Source organism: Halichoeres trimaculatus, unplaced genomic scaffold (assembly GCF_033239565.1).
Source record: "Halichoeres trimaculatus isolate MK-OKI-2021-1 unplaced genomic scaffold, fHalTri1.1 fHalTri1_scaffold_20, whole genome shotgun sequence".
Lineage (NCBI taxonomy): Eukaryota > Metazoa > Chordata > Actinopteri > Labriformes > Labridae > Halichoeres > Halichoeres trimaculatus.
Genome location: NW_027437198.1, coordinates 5,797,333 through 5,821,949, shown reverse-complemented (window position 1 = coordinate 5,821,949; position 24,617 = coordinate 5,797,333). Strand labels below are relative to the sequence as shown.

The 24,617-nt window shown below is 43.7% G+C and overlaps 1 protein-coding gene across 3 annotated transcripts in view; it reads left to right on the top strand.

Moving 5' to 3' along the window:
• LOC141809443 (axin-2-like) overlaps positions 1–9,788 on the top strand; it is a 211,143-nt gene extending 201,355 nt beyond the window's left edge. For 2 of the 3 annotated variants that reach the window (XM_074696464.1, XM_074696463.1), the window contains exons 4-11: positions 822–924; positions 2,663–2,803; positions 2,896–3,416; positions 3,503–3,679; positions 3,764–3,979; positions 4,091–4,225; positions 4,882–5,049; positions 9,058–9,788. In XM_074696464.1, coding sequence (XP_074552565.1) covers positions 822–924; positions 2,663–2,803; positions 2,896–3,416; positions 3,503–3,679; positions 3,764–3,979; positions 4,091–4,225; positions 4,882–5,049; positions 9,058–9,184 — 1,588 coding nt within the window. In that variant the 3' untranslated portion in view covers positions 9,185–9,788. Of the gene's footprint in view, positions 1–821; positions 925–2,662; positions 2,804–2,895; positions 3,417–3,502; positions 3,680–3,763; positions 3,980–4,090; positions 4,317–4,881; positions 5,050–9,057 lie in introns of those variants that run through there. The other variant, XM_074696465.1, reaches the window with a different exon arrangement.
• Positions 9,789–24,617: the final 14,829 nt, after the last annotated feature.

Genomic DNA, 24,617 nt, shown 5'->3' with positions numbered 1-24,617 from the left:
GACGCTGGGGAATGCAGCTGCGCAGACTTCAAACATTACCTTATCTTACAAACCAGCCTTTTGATGTGCGGAGATCAGAGGCTGGCTGCGGCAGCGCTTGCCAAATGAAGATTGGGAGGGGAGGGAGGGAAGGGAAGAGGGGGGGAGGCTTATGCGCATGACTGTGGCATTTCAAAGCAAAAGTGGAAAAGTGCTCCTCAGTTAGGCTAGGTCACCAGGAAACTGCTGTTTAGCATGGGAGAAAAGACTGTTTCACTCTGTCAAGTGCTTCAGTTTGAAGCTGCTGCTTTGCTGTTTGCTGTTTGATTTCAGTGGAGCCGTGCAGCCCCTCAGATACATTTAACCAGGTTAGCTGCACCCTTGGGTGCTGTCCTGAGGTAACTCTTTGAATGAGAACAGGGTCCTCAGCTTAACGTTAAAGTCAGTCGGGGAATGCTAACGCTGACACTTCTCAGGCCAAAGCGTGCTGGGACTGCAGAGCCTGTGTGTGTGTGTGTGTGTGTGTGTGTGTGTAGAGAGGAAATGACCAACAGGGTTCCCAGTGCTGTGCTGGAGCTGGAGTCTTTTCCAGAGCTAACAAAGCCTCACCCAGTCTTTGAAACCTGGGCTGGAAATCCTGGCTTACTTTCCCTCACGAGTATCTTCTTGTTCTAAAATTAGCTCAGGAAACAAGAAAAGGATGAAAGAATTAATACATTCAGTTTCTCCTGCGTTTGATCTCCCCAGTTGCCTAACTAGCTCCTGCCTTGAATGTCTGTTTGCTCTTAAACGAAGCATCTGATTGGGTAATTGACCTTTGTGATCCCTCTGCATCCCCCTAGAGACGGCATCCCTCCGTACAAACTGGGATCGAAGAAGCAGCTCCAGAGAGAGATGCAGCGCAACATGAGGATGAACAGTCAAGTCTCTCTGCCTGCTTTCCCTGTAAGTACACAAAAACACACACGAATCAACGCGCAGACACACACACGCTCTGAAGTCTTTTTGAACCTGGGTCCCACAGAGTCATTTCCATACCTCCCTCTGTTCCGGGTCTCTCTTGGTTCTATGAATAGTCCCGCAAACTGTATTCAACATTTTCAATTCAACAACACCAGGAAAGATCTGAAGAGTAACGTCAAAGATCTAGCCTCCCACTCGCACACACACACACGCTCACATAAGCCCACATACACACTTGGAACTGCCTCCTCACTACCTTTGGTGTCACCTACACCCCCATTAGGGTTCCTTGAAGTCTGCGGGAGACAGGGGGGGTCTCTAAGCTGTTTATCGCCGCAGCGCTCAGAACACACCAGGGTTTTTCTTCTCCACTGATGCTGTAAATATGGAGAATAGGAAGAGATGAGGAAGATCTCTGCCGCTTTATCCCGAGGGCCCTGAAATCAGCCCGCTCTCCCAACAAAAAAAAACACAAAGATACTCAGACACATTCACGCGCACGGGCGCGCACACGCAGCGCTTTGATCCGAGGATGAATGGAACAAACGCACAGGGAAGTGACAACTTCCAACAGAGCTGGCCCCCTTTTTTTCACCACCAGTCCCCCTTAACATACACACACACACACACACATGTACACCCCTCCTCTGAAAGTAACAGACCTGGGGAAGAGCTTGAGCGTGTCATGTGAGCTCTGAGTGGGTCAGAGGGGAGGTGGTAGCTTAAAGCTCAGAGGCTAACTTTAGGAGAGGAGGTCTGAGCAGAGGCAGGAAGTAACACTTTAAAATAAACTTCATGTTTCACCACATTTGAGACCCACAGAGAGCGTTTCTTATACCAGGAACGGATCCACTCGCCTCCTCTCTCCCACTGTCCCTCTTTTTGCTTCATTTTCGCTTTTATTCTTGTTTTTGTTTCCCGTCTGATTTTTGGCAATGGCTGCCATTCCCATGGTGCACCAGCCCTAGGCTCCATCAGACAGCGCCTCTTTTTCTCACTCTTTCTCCCCTTCATCCTCACTACAAAGGCTTGGGAGAAACAAAAAGAAAGAGAAAAATCAAGAAAGCCCCAGTGCGGAAATGCAAATAATTTAAAAAGTGTGTGCGTTTACACACACACATTCTTCTACTGTCACTGTACTGTACCTCAAAGGTGCCCAGTGTGTGACTAGAGGGGAATAAATTACCTCAATCTGTCTGATCTCCTGTCCTTTTTTGGCACCTTGAATCCTTCTCTCTCTTCATTTTCTTTTTCTCTTCCCTCCTGTGAGCACACATCTCTGCATCGTAACTTCTCCCATATTTTTAATCCCTCATCCTTCCCTCCCTGGAGTTCCCTTCCACCCCCTGTCGATATGTGGCTTTTATTCCAAGATGTAAAGCCACTGCTTCCCATCTATCTACCCCTCCATCCCTCCCTCCACCGTCCCATTCTCCCCCCACTGAGTGTTTGATATTTGACGAGGAAGCCTTTGAAGTGAGCTGACTTTAAAGCGGCCCGCTGATGATGACAGAGGGAACCAGCCGAGGCCGAGCCCAGCAGGACCGTACAGCGGGCCTGCCACCCTTTAAAAAACAACCGCGTGTGTGTCGATCAGGGCGCCTGAATCAGAACCAGCCATGTTTTGAGTTTGTGCTGTTGGTGAATGATCCTCGTCTTTGCGAAGTTAGCTCAGCTTTGGTCGCGATACACCCGCTAATGCGTCTCCGTCTCCCCACAGCGCACTCGCCGTCCTCCCAAGGAGATGGTCCCCATGGAGCCGGCAGAGTTTGCAGCCCAGCTCATCTCCCGCCTGGAGAGCCTGAAGAGGAAGCAGGACACCATCAACTCTCTGGAGGAGAGGCTGCAGCAGATCCAGGAGGTTTGTTTGTGCAAAAGATATTTCTCAAGAATCTTGACGGGGTTATTTTTTTATCACTCATAATTTTCTGCTGTTGGAATCTTTCCATCCAGGAGGAGGAAAGAGAAGATACAGAGGTTATCGCGATTGCTCCTCAGCTCTCTCCGCACCCTTTGACCCTCCTTCCTGGATCCTCCGACGAGGACCCACAAGCCATCCTGGATGAACACCTCTCCCGGGTGCTGAAGACGCCTGGCTGCCAGTCGCCCGCCGTGATCCGACATTCTCCTCGCTCCACCTCCCCGGAGCACTCACCCTTCACACGGCCAGCCTTTGGTGTCAAGACCCTGGGAAGGACAGGACCCTCTGCAAGCCCCGACCAAGGGGCCATCACTCTGGCTCTAGGCCCCGGACAGACCCTGGTCAGCAGGCAGAGCACAAAACACATCCACCACCACTACATCCACCATCACGCCAGCCCTAAGAGCAAGGAGCAGATTGAACGGGAAGCAGCGCTCCGGGTGCACGGCTTGTGCTCCGGCAGCGGCGAGTGTCTGCCCTGCCAGCCTTACCAGCGCAGCCGCAGCCTGGGCCGGGAGATGTGTGGAGCGGTGTCCATGGACAACAACATGGGGTCAGTTTGAAACACGTCTCTGGATCCTACTTCCTAGTGTTCTTGTCTTGAGTGTCTTAACAACCTCCGTCCTTTTTCCTTCACAGGCGTTCCAGCTCTCTGTCAAGGCGTGTGTGTCGTGCAGGAGCAGAGGACGGAGCCACAGAGAGGTGTTTGGAGGACTGTGGGTCCTTACAGCTGCCCAGCGACACCACTGACCCCACGCAGAATGTGTTGCAGTGGATCCTGGAGAGTAAACGGCAAGGCAGGCACAAGTCCCACAGGTAAGAATCCACTCTCACACACACACACACGTCTGGTTTCATTTCGTCCCTGAGTTGCATAATAATGTTAATACTCCTTCGCAGTAACCAGAGTGCCAAGAAATCCTTCGGAGGCTCTTCCACGCAGACGCACACATGGGGCGGCGGTGGAAGCTGTGGCCACCTACGTAGCCACCAGCCAGCCCAGCCTTTCATCCAGGACCCAGCCATGCCTCCCCTGCCCCCTCCCAACACTCTGGCCCAGCTGGAGGAGGCCTGCCGCAGACTGGAGGAGGTCTCCACCAAGACCACCAAGCAAAGGTACACAGAGACTCCAGATAGCTCCTGGACTCTTTAATTTCAAACCGTCACAGTCTGATTTATGAGATACGTTATGATCAAAGTGATTAAATGTTTCAAATCTCCTCCCAGACATTCAGTGTCCAGCGTCCAGCAGGAGAAGAGCCACCTAGTGCCTGTCCAGGGTGAGGGATCCGTCCCTCCGTCTTTAGCCAATCCCAGCCCTGCCGGCCTCCCCTCCACCAGCCCCGGCCTCCAATCAGAAGAGTACGATGCCTCTAGCGTCCTGCCCTCCCTCTCCTCTCCTCCTCTCTGCTCCTCTTCCTCCTCCTCTCAGCCATAGCCTCCACCTTGCAGTGTACTTCTACCCTTTTAACTCTTCCTGCCTGACACCAGCACTTGTTGTCAAACCTACATTTTATCACATGTGCACACACCCACACACATGGCTTTTAAAGAGACGGTGACCCCTTTTTTCAGACTTATTTTGAGCTTTGTACACAGATGCCTGGCTCTGCCTCTGTTTGCATGAATCTTGTGTATTTGTGCTGTGTGTGAGGAGTGTGTAGTCACAGCACCACCTGACTGAGACATCCCTTTCATATATATGTATCATTTTTATTGGCTGTCCTTCAGTGAGCTGGCAGTCGGCTGGGGCGAGCAGAGCTTAGCAAAAAGAGAGCTCCTCTGAAGTGGGCCTACAAAGCCTTGGACGTAGCTGAAGGGGAATTGATAATACTGCGCGCACACAAGTACACACTTAGTGATGGCGCTGGGTCACTCGCTCGGTTATTCCACACTTGGGGTGCAGTTACTTTGGTTTTCCAGATGCTCTGGCCTTTTTTTCTGATTTCTCCTTTAATCATTTTCTTACATTCAGAGTCAAGTCAGCTCCGTCTAACCCACTTTTTTTTTTTCTTCAGGATAAAGGAGTGTAAAAAGGGTTCAGGAGCGAGCAGCAGTGGCGGTGGCGAGACAGTGGTGACGTATTTCTTCTGTGGCGAGGAGATCCCGTACAGAAGGACGATGAAGAGCCACAGTCTTACTTTGGGGCACTTCAAGGAGCAGCTCCGCAAGAAGGGCAACTACAGGTGTGTTTGACAAGACGGAGACACGTCGAGCTGTTGATTAAAGCTTTACGAGAGGGAAACCACTGATGTAATGTGCCTTCGGCGCCTCAGTGATGTTGTGATTGCGGGGTATAAAACGCTATCAGTTCATCGGCCTTGATCTACAAGCGCTTGAAAAGAAAGAAGAAGTTGGCACACCTTGTAAACAGTCTAAAGGTTGGGCTTAATGGCACAGTGAGGACTTTATAAGAGATCTTGAAATAGTCTCACTTTTATACATCTGCCTTATCATTATCCATGGTTTAAAATGAGATTAGACGCTGTTTTTCAGTTTCCGTGGTCAGGTCAAACAGGGATCCGTTCATGAAGCGCGGAAGTCAAAAATGCTTACACAAAGTTTAGTAGTAGCAAAGAGTCATCGTTAAGTTGGCGTTGTGTGGCGTAACTCTAAATTAATACTTAGCATCCTGAGAGAAGCTTTCTTGAACAAAATAATGCAGAGTTAGTAAGATGACCTGGTCTCCAAAACAAATGCATGCCGTGGTAAGAGTCATGTCTTTGTGACAGCAGGTGATAATGCTCATGGGAAACTGAGTCTGTATCCCCAAAAAACACTTCAAATCCTGATAGTCCTAAAAAGTATTCTTGGAATTATGTAAACTTTACGGTTTGAATCATTAGGGATGGGTACAGAGTTTGGGATTTGTATCTGTACTAGGGATGGGACATTGTGCTATCCTCATGATACAATTCTTTTGATTCTTTTATAATTTTTGCGATTTATTTTTTAGTTTACTTTTCCAACATCAGACCATGTAAAAAAGTAAATGCTAATGATGTCTAAAGACTATATCAGGAGCCAAATTTTTCCATAAAATGCACATCACTTGAGTGAGTGATTTTTTTTGTCAACAAAATCCCGATTTTGATATTGCCAAACAAAAAAATCCTGGTATACCAATACTGTTTGGCTGGGTATTGCTAAGAACCTTCGATTTCTTTTTCGATTTCGATTCTTTCTGTTTTGCTGCTGCTTTGGCTGCCTTTTTTTGTTGTATGGTTTTTCGTGGTCCTCGTCCACACAACGCGAATAGCATGCACACTCCCCCCATGTGCTAGGAGATAGATTGATTTAGAGCATTTTCTGAATCGATACTGATTTGGGCAAGGCTAGGGATGGGTACCGAATTAGGAAAGGTACTTTTATTGGTACCGACCAAATTCTGTCAAAAGTACCGGGTACCGATTCACGTAAAATCAAAAGGTACCATGTTTAGGTACCTAAATGCATCCTTGTGACTGTGAGGGAGTGGAAGAGCAGGTGATTTTCTGTGCTGGATATGAACACAAAAATAAAAGGTTATATGTTAAAGAATAAATATGTTAAATGGAAAAGAATTTACATTTTATTATTAAACATACTGATATTTTTTACTACATCAACACACAAAAGTACCGAAAATTGGTACTGTCGAGTACCGATACCGATTGCCAGGTACTGGAAATCGGTATCGTATCGTTTCAAATGTGAAAGGTCCCCATCCCTAGGCAAGGTAATATTTTGATGCATTGATTTAACAGTATTTTTATGCACCCCTACAATACTGCATATCAATTTTTTTTATCTCACTCCTAATACCAAACTCCTCCTTGAGTACCAATTCACGCACCTTTGTGACTGTGAGGGAGGGGAAGAGTAGGTGATTTTCCAAGGTGGACATGAACTCAGCATTGCAGGTTTATACATTAAAGAATAAATATGTTGAATTGAAGAGCTTTGAGAATTTATTAAACAAATTAAGATTTATTACCACATAAGCAAATACCAAAAGTCACTACTGTTGAGTAGGTATGGGACATCTGTACCGTATCATTTCAAATGTGAAAGGTACCCATCCCTAGTAATCATCACGTGGATTGTGACTGCAATCACAACAGTCACAATCCAACTGAGCAGGACCAACAGAGACCACAAAGTGAGAAGAGCCTTATGCTACATTTCTGTATCCGAACTGTAGCATCTGATGTATTTTCTCCACATTTATTAGCGCTTTATCTCCCTCTGCTTGTGTTATCAGTGTTTGTTTCTGTGTGCAGTCAGATTCAGGAGGAGGAGTGGAGGGGGGGGTTCAATGAAAAGGAAAGGACAAGAGGGAGCGAGGGAGGGAGCGAGGGAGGGTGGGTGGTGCGGGGGTTAGTGGAAGAGTTTGAACTGCAGCGATTTGGGTCCCATCTGGTATTGATTTCCATGCTAAGGCACACTTAATACACACGGCTTTGAAGCCCCGGCCCCTTTCATTTCAACCAACAAAGACTCACACAAATGGCCAGCGTGCAAATTCTTCACTGATGCTATCAGGGCTCGTTTTTTTTTTCCTGCCCTGCCCCGGTATGTGTGTGTGTGTGTGTACATGACTGTGCACAGTGTTTACACATGTTGTAATCATTTTATGGATATTTTTGAAAGGCAGATTGTTAAATGCCAGACTGGCTTGTTTGCCGTACTTCAGGGCCGCACAGCTTCAGCGAGATTTGACTTTGATTGCTCTTTTCTAAAAAGATCAAATGAGTGTTGTTCAGAAAGCAGCAGTTGTGTTGATAAATCCAGGTATCTGGGAAAAAAAGAGACCCCTGCATCCAGATGTGAGTCAACAAATGTGACAGGCACTTAGCTCCGATTCCCCCACATCTGTCCGTCCCCCCCCCTCTCCTTCCTCCTCTTCTTCTCTGGCTTGCTGTCTCAGTTCCTGTGTCATACCATCCACATTTTTCTGGAAAGAGAGCTGCGCTGCGCGGCGCTTTAATAGCAGCCAGAGAATGTGTGGAGTTGGGTCATTTCAACATGGCAGCGGTTCAACAAAGAACAGTACTGCCGGGCCCTGCCAGACGATATTGGTGCCAGATGTCAGAGAGAAGGGGAGAAGGGGGGAAAAACAGATCTAGCCACATAAAACATGTTCCAGTGGAAATTCAGGCTCTCTCTGTCTCTGTCTGTCTCTGCACAGAAAAAAAAGATCACAGCTCTTTGAAGACTCTTTTTTTTTTCTTCTTCCTCTTCAGGATGAGAGAAGGATGCAGCTATTAATCTCCTTATTTACCAACTTTGTCTCATTGACTCCCTCTTCCTTTATTTCTCATGTAGCTCCCTCCTCTTTCTGATCTCCCTCATGTGCATTCGGACACCTTTGCTTGAAGTTTTACTGCATGTTGGACTCCGTCAGCCTCACATCTCATTAAAAACAAAATGCTCACAAACATACTCGCATTCCAGTCACCCCACACATGGAGCAAACCGAGGCCTTTTTCCATTACATAGTTAATGAGTGAAACCCACCCCTGCTGCTTTCTCTTCCTCTAAAAACCAGGATTGGGGGGGTTGCATCATTAATGCCCCAGTGAAGTCATAACTGACGAGAAGCCCCTCCTTCCTCGTTCGTGAACACACACTCACTCACACACAGAAAGTTGTCAGTCTGCTGCCCTTCCTATAGCACCCAGCGAGGGCTCGTGCGATCAACAGGGGTGAGGAAGTACACAGTGTACCACACACTCTTCCTCCTCCTCCTCCTCCACTTTGTTCTTTTCTTTGTTCTTTTCTTTGTCCTGTAATAATGAAACAAGGGATGAGGGGTGAGTGAAAGCCCTGCACGTGTGTCTTCTAACAAGTGTGTAGGACTCAGGGTTGGGGGGGTAATGACAGGCAGACTTCCAGGCACCCAAAATTTGAGCCTTTGTGAAAGGAGTCCTTCATTTGCACGCTGGCCTAATTAGCTGAAACTCACAACAACACGAAAGGGAGAGGTAAGAAAGAGAGAAGGGATGAGGAGTTTGAACAGCAGGGTCCACCCCAGAGTCAGGGAGCCCAGCGAGCGGCTTTTCACAGACAGCGGAAATGATTTCTGAAGTTAAAAAGCTAGAACAAAGGCAGCGGCGTCAAGCTGTTTGACTTTTAGGCGCTTTCGTTTGACTCGTACCCCGATTCGTTCCTGCCACTCAGCGGGTGTTAACTCTCTCATCTCTCCGCCGCAGGTACTACTTCAAGAAGGCCAGCGACGAGTTCGAGTGCGGCGCCGTCTTCGAGGAGGTGTCGGACGACGGCTCTCTGCTGCCCACCTACGAGGGCAAGATCCTGGGCAAGGTGGAGAGGATGGAGTGAGGATGGAGTAAGGATGGAGTGAGGAGCTCTGTCACCACGGGGATCTTAACACCGACTCAGCTTCACGCCTCTGTGGATGCACTTCTTCACACACTGAGAACACGGCACGTGTGTGTTTTAAGCTAAGGTGTTAAAGGAACGTCTGCAACAGTCGGGATGAGGATTTTGTTTTTAAAGGACTTTGATTTAAAGTGAAGCAGAACAACAGGATTGCATGTTGCTGGACTGAAACATCTCCGTGTTTCCAGAAGAGAGAACTCTACAGACTCTAGGTGAATGACCACTCCTCAAAGACGCGGGGCGGCGGGTTCACACCTGAGACTGACGCCCACCTGCCCCTGCCTGTGCCAGCACCTGCTCATTAGCACCTGCTAGCACATCACTTCTTTGTTTATGCAAATGTACATGTACATTGCATTGTTTTGTGATGCTCGTATTGCTGTGTAAAGATTTCTATTGCTATTTATTGGAAATCCCCCCTCAACCCTTTTACTCTTCCATGGACAAGCTGCTCGGAGTTGGAGAATCTTGTTATTTTTCCAGATCCTTGATGATTATTTTTTCCATTCCCTTCTGTGCATCAGTTCTAGAGCAAAGGAAATGGGTTTTATTCATTTTCTGCCCCTCGTATTGAACTGTAAACTTCAAAGATACCTCTTCAAAAAGCTCCGCTCCTGCTCCTGGAGGTTTAGTGGGACATTTCTGATCTCTTGGCTGGAGAGCTTACTGCTGAAGCTTTGAGAGCGGCTCTTTTTTTCACTTAAAAGTTTGATAATATATTTACTACTGCAGTGCTATTTGTGGTCGTGTCCCCATGTGCTCTGAAAGGCCCTGAGTGTACTTTGAAAAAAAAAGGAACAAAAAACGCTATTAATGTTTAATTCCCTTCGCTGGGACTCTGCCCAGCTAGCCTTGATCTGTCGCGTCTTAGTGCCTTTGTTTCAGCGGCGCAGGCATTGCACAAATAGCCTACATATTTGCTAAGAGGAAACTGCCCTGAACAGGTCCCCAAAATGTGTTTACACCAATATTAATATTTACCAACGTAAAGCTCTATACGTGCTCCCCAACCTGCGTCCCGTTGTGATTGTGTGACTGAGTGTCGTCGAGTCGGGGTTACTCTGTGTGTATTTGAAGCCTGCACTGTGAGCTGCAGATGCTAACGATGGTGATATACACTATGTCCATAGTGTTTAAAGTGAGTACAGTAGCTGTGCCTACATGGATTCTTGCCGTGTTTTACCCAGTTTTCAGGGTCTGATTACTCCCTTGGTTTTTCAAGGGGCCTTATGTTGAAAAGATATTTTTATGCCTTGTAGTATCCGTTTCATCATGTTTATGTTTTATAATATTTTTCATGGCTTCCTCAGCTCCACTTGTAAACTGTAAATTATGCGTTCTATAGAGCACAGTTGAAAAGATGCCTCGGTACTTTAATTATTGTAATTATGAAGAGATGTAGCCTTTATTAAAATGTTCTATTTTTCAAATTAACAAATGGCTTCTATGGTTTTCTGTTTGTGTTGTGATTGTGTGTGTGTTTTCAGCCCTAATTGGGATATCTGTGTGTGTGTGTTTGTGTATTAGAACCCCATCATACACACACGTTCCCGCTGTGGAGAGTGCACTCTTTGGCTCCAGAGAGAAATCTCCCTCACATTTGCATCCATTATCAGCTCTTAATTTACTCCCTGTTGGAAATTAAAACATGCAGCATTAATTTGGCCACCAGAGCCTCTGTGATTTACAGTGAGGAAGAAGAGTGTGTGTGAGTGTGAGTGTGTGTTCTAATGAGACATTTGGCAAATTGTGCCATAAGTATATTTCACACAGCTATTTGCATGGTTAACCGTTTGGCCTCCTGTGGCACTTCATGCACTGTGTGTGTTAGTGTGTGTGTGATGTGGTGTAATGCCGAGCCTCAATCACGACCCCAGTGAGTAACTGAGGGCGGCTGAAAACAGAGCGCCAACTCTGTCCTCTAAAGACAAAAACTACTCTGATTAAAATCAAAACAAACTTTTCAGACTGTATTTATCCTCCTGTTGATTCAATGAATATTTTCTAACGTTCTGTTATCACATAATGACTAAATTCATACTCTGAATGAAGAAAATATCTTCAGAGATGCTTCTTATCTTCTTAACTTGCTAATGAGCTACATTTTGGTCTATTTTAACTAGCGATGGGCACAATTAATCGAGTAATAGAGTACTCGCTGTTGACCCCATTATTCGAGTAACATTTTGTGTACGCACTTCTTTTGGCCACATAACTTGAACACAGGGCTGGACGACTGATTGAATTTTAATCCCGATTTCGATTTTGGTTACTCACGATCATAAAAAACGTTAAAATAAAAAAGAAATAATTAATGTGCTGCACGGTGTGGCGTGTATGTAACTTCCTGCGCTGTGAACGCACCTGAGTTGTTTGCGCAGCTGCAGCAAGCGTTTGTCAATCAGCAACACGTGAAGAAAGCGGTTTACAAACATGGCAGAAAGGGAGCCTTTAGGTGACAAGAAAAGGTGGGACTATTTCAGTCATCTGGAAGAATTTTGGCTTCAAGTTGTCGGACATCCAGCAGAAGGACGTTACTTGCAAATTTTGTCACAAGGCAACACGCCCAATTTATTTAACAACTTAAAGTTCCGCCGCAAAGTGGTCAATGACCAAGTTTTAAATGACCAAAAGAGCTAAAAAAGTGCTAGCTTGTCAGCTTCAGCCAGCACCACAATGACAACACAGTCCTTTATTAAGGACACTCTTTACAGTGCCACTCCATATCCCACCAGCTCCCAAAGACCTCAAAAGATAGGAGGCTGCTACATTTAGTACCGTAAGCAACCCAGGATTCCAGAAACTAATTTACTGATTGTTCTTTCAAGTTGTAGATCAATAAATACTCAAGTTTTGAAATTATGAATAATCATGTTTATTAATCATGATTTCAATATCTATCAAAATAATTGTGATTATTATATTTGCCATAATTGTCCAGCCCTACTTGAACACATAACCGCTACATGTGTAACTTAGCTTTTTGTCTTCACCTCACTGAAGATACTAAGAAGGAAAATTATAAACAGGATAAAAACCTATGACTTCTCCCCCCATGGCTTCAGCACACCGAGCCAGAGTTCAGCAAAAACAACTGTTTTATGGCAGCTACGGCAACCCTATAGGAACATGCTACTACACCAAAAGCAAAAGCACAACCAATACAGAACCGTATTCTACACCTGAGACATGTCAACAATGAAGTTAATGTGCAGTGACTGATGTGTGGTGTTCAACTTGCATACCATAGAATAACTAGTTTGATGCTTAACCACATGCCCTTAAAGCACGAGTAGAAAATAGCGGCGACAGCTAGTTGCATCAACAGCTAGCCCTGTTAGCACATGTCGCTGTGAGAAACCAGAGCAGAGAAGATTAGCCTGCTAAAAACCAAAATGCTAACTGGAGGTGTGCTCCCAGTAAGTTTTGTAGAAGGTGAAGGCTTCAGAGAGCAGATGGTGTCCGTCAAGTAGGAGTACAAGCCACCGCCACGGAGAAAACATCTACAAGGGTGAAAAAAATGTATGTAAAGACTTTAACAACGGTCCTGTAGGTCAGATCCTGTCCTGACTGTTTTATACAGTCTATGGTCCAGGGATATGGTCCATACCCTATTTTTGTTGACGGTTAAAATAAAAATAATCTGCCAGTATTCAAATATTCGTTTATATGTTAAGAGGATTCAAACACAGAAGTTACTGCATCTTTTAAAAGTATGACCATGTCGGACGACTTCTTAAAACTTAATCAAAACCAAAACTGAAATAATTGTTTTTGCCACCCAACAAAGAGAGAGCATGTCATTAATAATCTGGGTACCCTTTCAAAACATGTCAGACCTTCAACCAAAAACCTATGTGCCACTTTTTGATCAGGACCTGTACTTTGAGCCATTTGTTATAAAGGTTGTTCAGTCATGGTTTTATCAGCTCAGAAACCCAGCATGTTGAGTCCATCATGCCACCACATTCTTATCTCCTCCTGTCTTAGCTATTGATATTCTCCCTGTTCGTCTCAACCAAAAATCAATCCACTGACTTATCTTTTAACAAAAACTGGGATATGTGCTCACATCATTCTACGTTAAGCCAACCTACATGGATGCCTGTTGCTTTTAGGACTTATTTTAAAATTATTTTAATCATATTTAAGGCCCAACATGTACTTGTGCTGCAATATATTTCTGATCTTTTAACCCCATATGCACCTGTTTGCAGTCTGAGATCCTCTGGCAGTGCCCTAGTGGCTCTTCCTAAGTCTAGATTCAAGACTAAGGGAAACAGATCTTTCTTAGTCAGAGCTTTGAGACTTTAGCAAAATAAAACCAAACCTTCTGGAGGAAAATAAAAGCCATTTAGGCCACTTCAGCAGGACATGAGAAGTCTGACTCATGCTAGCAAAATAGTCTAATAAGCATGTAATCCAGTTAGAAAAAATGAAGATACAAACCCAAAACTTGTTAAAAAAAAAAATCAGCTGCAAGCAAATAAAACCTACAATTAGTCATCGACTTTCTAATCATAGAAAAACAGCGGAAGTCGCCTGACAGTACTTCAGTTAGAGTCAGGAAATCAGTTACTTCTCATCTTGCTCAGATGAAAGTGCTTTTGCCAGTCCCAAGACAGGATAAAGAATGAGGATTGGGATTGTGACATAAAAACAACAAGAATCCACAGAAGAAAAGTTTATAGTTGTTAACATATTTTTGTTGTTTTTACACACTTTCTGTCTCTCCCACGACCATACAGTCTCAACCCGTGGTGTTATTCCTCTCTCCTAGAGTGTCCATGACAATTACATGCCATTGACTTTCTATTCAAATTCAGCATTGACGTCATTTAGCGACTTTTGGGACAGCCAATAGCGACTTTCCTTACTGAGGAGTTGGCAACACTGCTCAAAGCATTGTTGAAGAAAATGCACAAAAATCATTTTAGGAGAGGCAGCAGTCCCTGAGGTCTTGTCCACATGCAGCCTGGTAATTTTAAAAATGAATACCCCCTCTATACACTATATTTCAGATGTGAAACCTGTGTCAGCCAATCAGAATGAGCCCCTGTCATTTAGCTGTAGCCACGGTTACATGAGGAGTTTTTCGTCTTTCAAAATGGAATCTTTCTGAATGACTTTTCCGAAAACAATAGTATACATGGAAAGGAATATTCCAATCTCTGGTCTACATGCACTGCTGTGATCAAACAGAATAGTCAATGGGGCATGCGCAGAAAAACGTAAACATCACAGGATTTATCAAAGTTAAGTCTTACGTTATATCTGAGCATGCGGGGAAAGAATGCATCCCGACAACTTTCCGTTTGAGTGGATACATGATACCTTAATCGGTTTGGGTAAAGGAATATTCCACCCCTGTGAAACCGATTAAATGCCCATTTGGATTGGCACTTTTCTTTCGGAATGAGGTGTATACAAAGGTTAAATTCTTTCTGTTTGAGCAAATAAACAGAAAGAATGCAAGCCAATATTTGGGTCCATGTATACGTGGAATCAAAAACTCTGTCTTCCGGCGTATACATGAAACCATGAAACAAGAGTTTTCCAAAATCTTCACTTTGGCCAGAGTTTTCAGAAGCATTTTTGTAGTGACATAAAACTGCGGTTTTATGTGGATAACAAGCCTCAGGTGTAAAAAAAAAAAAAAGTATACATACATACACCCATGTGGACATGGCCCAAATCAAGTTCCTCTCATTGCTGCAGCTGCAGTGAGCTCATTAAGGCAGAGGACCAGGTGAACCTCGTTATCAATCAGTGACCTCACCTGTGATTAAGCAAGGAGAGAAGGAACTCTGAAACACAGCTGTAACAACACAGTAAACACCACACCATTTGAAGGTACCAAGATTATAACATTTGATCAAAGATTAAATTAGCAGTGATTTGTCTTCAGTCATTCAGAAGTGACCAGTTGTTGCATCCTTTAGTGAAATGGTCTTTTTGTGGCTCAATAGTTCTCACGGGACACAGTTTTTTAAAAAAGTACCTAAGGCTTTCGTGAACAACTTACAAAAAGAAAAAAAAAAACTTCAAAAAAACTTTACATGGGGATTGATCTGTGGCAGTAAAATCAAAGTGTTTTAAGAGGGAAAAGAGTAGCTCATTCAAAAATAAGGTATTACATATATGAAAGATATTACCTGACATAACTTTTACTTAGAGATCATAATAAGTATGATTAAAAAAAACCTATCCTCCACAGAGGAATTAGGATACAAGGTTAACACCATTTCTTGTTGACATACACACGCTGATACAGTCTCTCTTGAAAATAGGTAACTTCAGCCACCTGTCAGAGTGAAGGGAAAAAACAACACCAGCATTGAGGCAGGCAGCTTTAGCAGTTTTAGACAGAAACATAGGATTATTGAAACATGTTAAAGGTTTTTTTCATTGGACTGGAAAACACATTTAAAAACGTATCAGAGATCTTCTTGATGTAGAACCAGCTGTGACCTTTGTGTAAGATGTTAAGAAAGCCAGGATAACCGTCTTTACCAACCCACCCTACATGACACCTTATTTAATTGAAATATGTAATGGCTCAAAGCTTCACACACATGCACACTGATAACTTCACACACACTTTGACACACCACATTCCTCTGCCACCCTTCATCCTTTCAACTTTCTTTGGCTAAGAGTGTTGCTTATGCTGCCTTTCATATTGAAAGGGCATCATGATATTGTTAAAATACCATTTTCAGCCCTTTCATCAGCAAAGGTCAGTGCATACACTTGAAGGCCATCCTTTGGACTCTTTGGAAGTAAGAGGCTCTCACACAGCGGCGCTCCTCTGTCAGAAGGCCCTGTGAACCCGTCTTTGTATGCTGGGCTATTTTAGATGGGGTCATCTTTTTGAAGGGAGAACTGGGGATAGGCAGACTGTAGACTGCTATTCAAACCGTGGGTGCAATGTCTCTTTTGGGCTGGATTCAGATTTTGGGCCATTTAAGGCTGCGATTGAGTGGTCTGATGAAGCAGAGTTCATCTAGATTGAGATATCAGTTGCTGGGCACCACCTAAGTGGCTGCCTGTTGCAGCAACTCTCACTACGTTGTTGTTTTTTCCACCTTTTTTTCCTCATCTTTTTGATTCTCTTTGTAGTTGGAGCCAGTCATTAATTTCTATGTCTCGTTTGTTGGCCATTGGCACCAAACTGGTTGCATTTGCAGTGATGTTTTTACTTTCTTTTGCTCTCGTGTGTGTCCGGAGTGGAAGCTGGCAATTTCCGCGGGATGGGAGTCAACTTTACTATTAACCACGTGATAGGCAAGGTACAGGATAAAATGTTAACCAAGCAGGAGGATAAAATCCAATATGTGACAGGTGCCACCTTTTTGTAGTTTGTTTCCAATAAGCCTACACTGTAATGCAAGTGAAAAGAACTACACTTCCCAGAAACCAACAGTGCTCCCAGCCGCTGTCTTCTGCTGGAATTCAAAAAAGAATAGCAATAGAGGGAGTAAACACTGGTGCAGGATCCAATGTGCTAAAACATGGGAGCAGTACAGGAGTGGGAGTCATGTCACCAGAAGTGGACAGGACAGGACTTTTTTCTGTGGGAGTGGGGTGGAACAGGAGGGAAAATCCACTCTGGAGTCACTATCTAGTCTGGAGAGCCATGTGCTAGCATGGTTGCATTGTTTAAACATGAGATTCCAGTCCTTAGCAGCCTGTAGCATGTTGATGCTAACCAGTGCTAGGGCTGGTGTTCTCTCAGAGCTGAGGCTAAGGAGGAGAGGACGACGTGCTGGTGCTGCGGTGTGAGCCAAGAAGTGACGACATCAACCTGTCATGGTTACAGGGAACGTAAGATCTATCTCCAATAAGATGGATGAGCTAGCCATGCTAACCCAGAAGAGAGAATACCAGAAGGCAGAGTAGCATTGTGCTATTCACAGACTATGGCTGTGTCTTAATTCAGGGGCTGCAGCCTCCGTAGACTGTGGCCTCTGGAGGACCTGGCCTTCGTAGCCTGCGTAGACCGCTAAGGCCGACCTGAATTGAGACGTCCTGGTCCACGAAGCATTTGCTGTTTTTCACCCTTGACGTCACACAGCGCTGCCCTCACCTGTCAGGCTTACATTACTTTTAACTTAACTTTTCATTATTATTATTAGTGAGGCAACAATGAACATTTTCAACATTTGAACAAGTGCTGGGGATGATAGATTAAAAAAATATTTAAAATACAAACTAGAGAAATGATTTAATGTCTTTTTTTAATTCCCTGAAAAAATAAATAAATAAATAAATAAACACAGAGTAAGTTTTTTTTCCCCGAAGAATTTACATTTATTAACATATTTTTATATAATAATGAGAAGAGTTATAAAGAACTGTTTTTCCTCAGTATATTACTTGGAAAAAAAAAACCAAACACATTTTTACACAGTAAAACAAAATATTCTTTGATGTTTTACAAAACACAATCACATAGTTGTTGCGAGAAATCCTTCACATCTGGATAAAAGAGGACTCCTTCTGGAGTTCAGCTGTGTCCATCATTTTCGGTATTCACACGCAATGGATCTTGGATACATGATTGGGATTCACTGAAATCCATCCTTCGTGGCACCCAAAAAGGAGGCCGGATTCGTCCGCTGTATTTGGAGGAGCCTTTGAAATAGGACAGTCTTTGACGCACCACTGTGATGTGATCGGTCTCCAAATTCAGCCTTCGTAGGCTGCAGCCCCTGAATTGGGACACAGCTATGGCTACCAGAGCTAGCAGGAAGGATTTTACTTGCTGTGTGAGTAAGACTTAACAGACTGGTGAAGAAGGTCAGCTCAGTCCTGGACCCTGTGGAGGTGGAGACTGGCTGGAGAATGATGGTCAAGCTGTCGCCTCTGATGGACATTTTCTCTTTGCACTTATATTATTTAATTTATACTTAAATGTTTTACACAATGTACTTTCTGTTTTTGCTGCTATGACCCTGAATTTCCTTTTGCAGATTAATAAAGTACATTATATCCAATTTAAAATGTTTTTTTTTTTTTTTTTAATTTGTCAGTCTTACGCAGGATGGTATCTCACCTCAAACCCTAAGCTCAGAACTAACAGACTTTCACCAGGCACATCTCTACAAACTCAACTGTTTGACCTATCAAGAGCTGAGCAAGCAGTGACTTGACATCGAAACAGTCACACAATCTTTAATGTCACAACCATACCCTCTGGAGATACTCGTCCTCCAGAGTGAGATCTGGCAGAGATCTGCTCTCCTGACTGGTCACCACTTTAACAAACCAGCTTCTGGTTTGATTAACTGGCACAACTTTGTGCCAACCTGCCACCTCGTCACCCCCTCGCGCTCACATCCCACTGCCTGCTATTGTTTCCTCTGATGACATCCAACCGTCTGCTACCTGTCCCGCCCACATGAGCCCAGATCAAAGACTCAGCGGCACACAGGAACCTAAACAGGAAGTGGAACCAAGATCACACAGATGCACTTTGAATAGTGAAGGCAAGGCTTTGACGTCTATATGCAGTCATTATGGTGTTGCTTACTTCCCAAAATGGGCTGTCACAGGACAAAATCTCTCCCAAAGCAACTGGCAGTAGATTTAAAAACAAAACAGGTTGATCGGGTGTCTAAAACATGCAACCGAAGAGCAGCTAAGCACAGAGGCCATGGGAAAAAACACAGTCTGCCTCAGTGAACCTCAGCCTCATTTAAATACACTCCAATCATTCCACCATAGATGGATATGAGAGAATGAGACCCCCAATTTTGGGTCCTGAACCCCCTCATTTGGAACCTGGATCAGCCATACAAGCTGTTCCACACAGGCATCAACCCAGACAGCCGTGGGACTGTGGTCAACCAGGGGGCCTCACATGGAACCTGGCCAGGCGCCACTGTGGTAGCTGATCTGACTACCATGTGACCAATCAGCTGACTGTTTTTCTGCTCTCACCAACGACAGACTCTCATGCAGTCTGTGGCAACCGTCGCCAAATTTTCTGACGTTTGTATGACCACTGGGCCAAAAAGAGCCAGAAGCTTTCCATCGAAACTCAGTGAAGGGAGAAGCTTTTTGAAGTTCAGTCATGGCTCGGTTTAAGTGCAACTAAAAGGAGAAGCTTTACTGAAGACCTTTCAACACACAAACATGTTTTTCAGAATTGGCTTTAAGACCATCTTTGGCGGCAAAAAGTTGGAATCATCCACAAACTTGGCCTTTTGTGTCCATTTTGAGGAAATAACATTTGGGAAATTTTCCTGGTGCAGTGTATGTGTGAACGGGATTCAGATGTTCACTGTAGGTGAGAAGGTAACGCGATCATTCAAAGGCAGATCTTTTGAAGTAAAAAAAAAAGGCTATCATATATCTATCCTGAAACACACAGACAGAATTTGCAGAGGTTATGTATCTCTCAAATGCTTTGGGAAATGAAGAAGACCTGGCTGTGATGTTTGAGGCCAGAAATTCAATCTGCCAGTAGTGCAGCGCGGCAGTATCGGGTGCTTTGCTGCTAAAAGGTTGTTGAGGACGTGAGGTCTGATGACTGCTCGGTCCGTGTCGGGGGACTCTGTGTGCGTCCTCCCTGCAGCTGAAGGAAAAGCATCCTTTGTAAAGGAGAGCGATCACTATTGTCCTCCTCTGGTGTTTACGTTTGTCTTGAATTTCACCGAGCGCTCAGCGCCGCCCCACCGAGCCACAGGATGGGCATTGTTCTGGGCCCGTGCAGGAATGGTAGCCTGCAGTCACCTTCTCTCTGACTGTGGCCATTGTCCCATCACCACCAACCCCACCCCCCCAACGCTCCTTTGTTTTTGCTCCCCACCACAGACAGCTCAGATTGTTGCCTGATGTTGCTTCCTCTCATCCCATTGTTTCCACATCTCCTCTTTGTATGACTTTTCTCCTCGGTGTAGGCTGATGTTGGCGGAGTGGTTGGAGGGGATGGGAGTGTGGGGATGGAGGGGGCCTGGAGCAAGGGGCGGTCAGGGTACACAGAGTGCATGTGAAGTTTTATGGCTAACCACATGTGTTTTTGAATCTTTGAGCCTCCTCGTTTTTTCCCAGGGTGAGGGGTTGTAGTCTGTAGCAGGAGGATGGGGCGGAGAGGGAAGTCGGGGTATGAGAGGGAGAAAGAATTAAGGAACCAGGACCGGGACATGTGGTTCTTGTTTGGGGCGCTGCATGCAGAGATGGAGGGTCTGGCTTCTCTTTTCTCCAACCTGCATCTAAAATCCAAACATCCCACTGATTATTAAACAATATGGATGCTCTCAAGGCCATTGATAAACACAGTAAAATCACAACAAATCAAACCCACTCTGTGCAAATCAGACGGCTAAAAGGCAGCTGAAGCACAGACAGGATTCAAGGACGCTCTCATGTTACAAATCTATCATATTTCCTTTGTAATATTCTATATCTCCAACGTCCTACATCAGGCTTTTTGTTGGTCGTAACTGTGTGGGAGTGTATTAGCATGATGCCTCCAGGCTGAATTCACTACAGAATGCAGTAAAGTTAGACTGTGAACCACGTGAACACAAACCACAGCCCTCCTTCGGTCTGTTAGATACAAGAAACACCCACATAACTGCAAAGCCTTCAGGGGAATGAGCTGTTTTATATGCAAACACCCCCAAAACACTGAAAGGCCACGATGCAAGGGCAATGATTTAATGTAAGACAATCTGCGGTGTAATTACTGCTGATGAAAATCTATTTCAAAGTGTTTCCATTGAGATGGAGCGTCTTATGATCTCTTATTTGATATGTTTTTATCATTTCTGACAGATAACTTATAATTTATGATGTAATACACTTTGAAGCACAGGAAGGTTTAGAAAGACGGAACTCTGTGAAAGATGTCACCAAGAGATTTTGGCGCCCAAATTCTTTTCGGGGTCAGGGGCCAGAACTAAACATTCATGTTGCAGTACATAATGTTAAATATGCTTATAGCATAATTGTGCAAAATAAATACTTTAACAAGTAATTTTAAAAATGGAAACATTTTTCTTTACTGTATTTCACGGCAAGAAGTTACTGAACATCCATATGGCACCAGTACGAGACCTATGTCTTCAGACATTTAATGCAATACACTGTTAAAAAAACTGTAATTTTACAGGAAATGGTCTGTAATTTTAACAGATTTTTCCTGTTTTCTTATGAAACAACAAAATGCTAGCAGATTCATAGATATTTTCAGTAATTTTACACAGTCAAAAAACAAAACAAAAAACCCCCCTGAATTTTACGGTTATCAATCCTTGATTTTAAAAGTATTTTTTTGTTTTTTTAAAAACATTATACAAAACTGTAAAATTACAGATAATACCTGTAAAATGACATTCTGGATTATGCCAGCTGAACCCTGCACCCTCCTCGCCCATGGTTGCAATTCACTGAGAAAAAAAAAAAAAAACTGAAAAAAAACCAACAAAAAAATATCAGTAAAGCACTGGCAGCAAAGTTTCCAGACAGATACCGTAAAATTACAGTCAAACACTGTAAAAAAAACGCGAAACAGCATAATATACATGTAAAAATAAAGGACTACACTGTAGAAAAAAAACTGTAAAAAAGCAGTGAAAGCACTGGCAGCAATGTTTCCAGACAAATGCCGTAAAATTACAGTAAAATCAATCTACAGTAATTTCCTGTGAAAATATTATTTTTCCCATGTTCAATAACAAATTTGTAATGTATAAGAACAAACTCTGTAAATAAAACTAAAGATAAATGTCTGCTGATTTACAGTATAAATATGTAATGCTTCTACTGTTTTTTAACAGATTTTTTTCTACAGTGTACAACCTTAACAACATAGGACACAGCGTGCTTCTATAAAAACCAAAATAGTGCATTTTCCATCCTTTCAAAATAGGACTAGTTATAAAACTGGACACCTGCTTTAGATTTTTTCCCCAATAAATGACTACTCTATTACACTAATTTACAAAAATTATATTTTTTCAAAACAGGGACTTTCTGCCTATGTATTAAACATACTGCTGTTATATCAATTTCTGTAAAAAAGTACTCATGTTCCCAACTATTTTTAAACTTTCTCTTGTCAGAAAGCCACTGTCTCATACGCTCCATCACAGCCATGACCCTGCATCTTCTCACTCTCTGGTCATGGACTGACGGGACTAGTGGCACCCTTCTCCCAAGGCAGTGTGGTCAGGAGAGGAAGTGCAACAATAAATAATGAATGAATGAGAAATTCAGGCTGCTGGCAGTGGAAAAATAATAATGATAGTTAAAAGTATATATATTAAATAAAAATTCAAACATGGGCAGCAGACTGAAAAAAATCCTCGGCGGTCCAACCTTGGCCCACGGGCCCCAAATTGGACAGCCCTGATTTAGAACACAGCAGGTAAATTAACCACAAGGAAACATATTACCACCGTCGTGATGGTGAGTTGACCAGCTTTGTTTCTCCTCTGCTGTTTGGTGTTTTGGGACATAATAGCTCTGTTTTCACCAAGCAGTCTGGTTTGGATCGATACGGTTTGGTACGGGTTGGATCGGTAAAGCCTGATCATGTTTGCTATTCCACAGCAACCATGCCCCCTCTTGGTAGGTGACGTGTAAGCCAGTAGCTGATAACTGTACCAGTTTCATAATAGCATGTCGCCATAGCAGCACGACACAGTGTACCTGGTTAATAAATCCAACAAAGAAAAACACAACACACTAAACAAAGAGCAATGATGGAAGACACCCAGCAATTCGTCGATTTTGTGTTTGGCATATGGCTCTTAGTTGCAAAGATCAATCAAACTTTGTTTCAGAGAAGACTGTGTCTCATCAGGAGAAATACAGCAGTTGCACAGAAAGTGACAATTCTTTCAACCAGTCAACAGGCTGCTGTGTTTCTAGCTCCACCTTTTATGGTCGGATTTGTATGTCTGGCACCCCAATGGAAGTGTCTTAAAAAGTGGGACGGCACGCTTTGGTTACCCGGGATTTGTCAGTGGAAATGCCACACAGTGTGTACCGAGACAAACAAAACTGGACCGCTTGGTGGAAGCAGCGCTAATCTATCTGATTTACCAAGTGGAGTTGAATTTCTTTGGTTTTCAAAGAGCCAGAAACTATGTGAGACTATCTGAAACATCTTGAATTAGCAGTCTTGACATGAATTTCAGGGGCAGAGGAAGGTGAACAGAAAGTTTCAGTTCTCCAAATTCACCAAAGAACAACCTCCCTACCTCGGAGCCAATGAAAAACCACAAGAACGAACCTGTTTTAATCATCTAGGAATGAGAACACAATGAGGGAAGATTCATGCTGGGAAGCTTTAAAGATGAGGGGCAGCGAAGGCCATAGTCAAAAGCATTTCTTGATTACCTCATGGCCTTTCACAGTCATCACTGCTGCTTATTTGGCTCTCTTTTCTTGACTTTTACATCCTCCTGGACTTCCCCTGAGTGATGTCACCCCTCCACCCCCGGCCTTCACCTTGTTGGAAAGAGAAAAAAAAAAAGGAGGAAGGAGAAAGAAAAGAACCATGATGGAAGGAGGTGAGCCGAGAGCCGGGGGTCCTCGCTCCTGCTGGTCTGCCTGGGAAAGGAGCGGACCTGGCTTCACATCACACACAGCCTGCACCAGCATACGTGTGAGCGTGCGTGTGAGTGCATTTACTTGCAAGGGGGTGAGTATAGTCGTGCGTGACTGGGAGAAGCTCAGAGAGAGGAGAAGGGTTTCAAAGAGGAGAATTAGAAAGGATAACGGGGAACGTGTGAGAGGGCAGGGGGAAAATCAGGGAAAGGATATAAAACACTTCATGGATGTGATGAAAGAAGTCATGAGGAGTGTGAATACGGATGAAGGCTCGACTACTGTGGCCGGCAAGGTCAAACGCACAGCAAAAGACAACAAGACTTTCAAATTTAGACATAAACAATAATACAAATGAGTGAAAGACAGCTAATACACTGTAAACCACACGAAAAATGCTTGTTAATCGGTTACCTGAACAAAACTACGTAATGAAATATGAAACTTAAGTTAATTTAACTCAACATCTTAAGTAGTTACAATTATTATGGAAAACTATTCTACTGAATGTATTTAATCAAGTAAACCTGATGCTTATTTGTCACAAATCAAAATATTAAGTAACGTTAAAAAATATTGCAGTTCACTGTAAAACATAAAAAGTTGACCTTACTCAAAACTGAAAGATGTGATATCAATAAATCTGCCTTATGAATTAAGTAAATGTAATAATAAAAAACTGAAGCAGATCTGAACAACTAAAATAAAAAACTTTTTAAAGTACAGCTGGGTCTCATGTCCACAGTGTTCCCTCCTCACTCATGGTTACAAACACTGACACAACAAAAATCAGCTCTAATTTCATAAC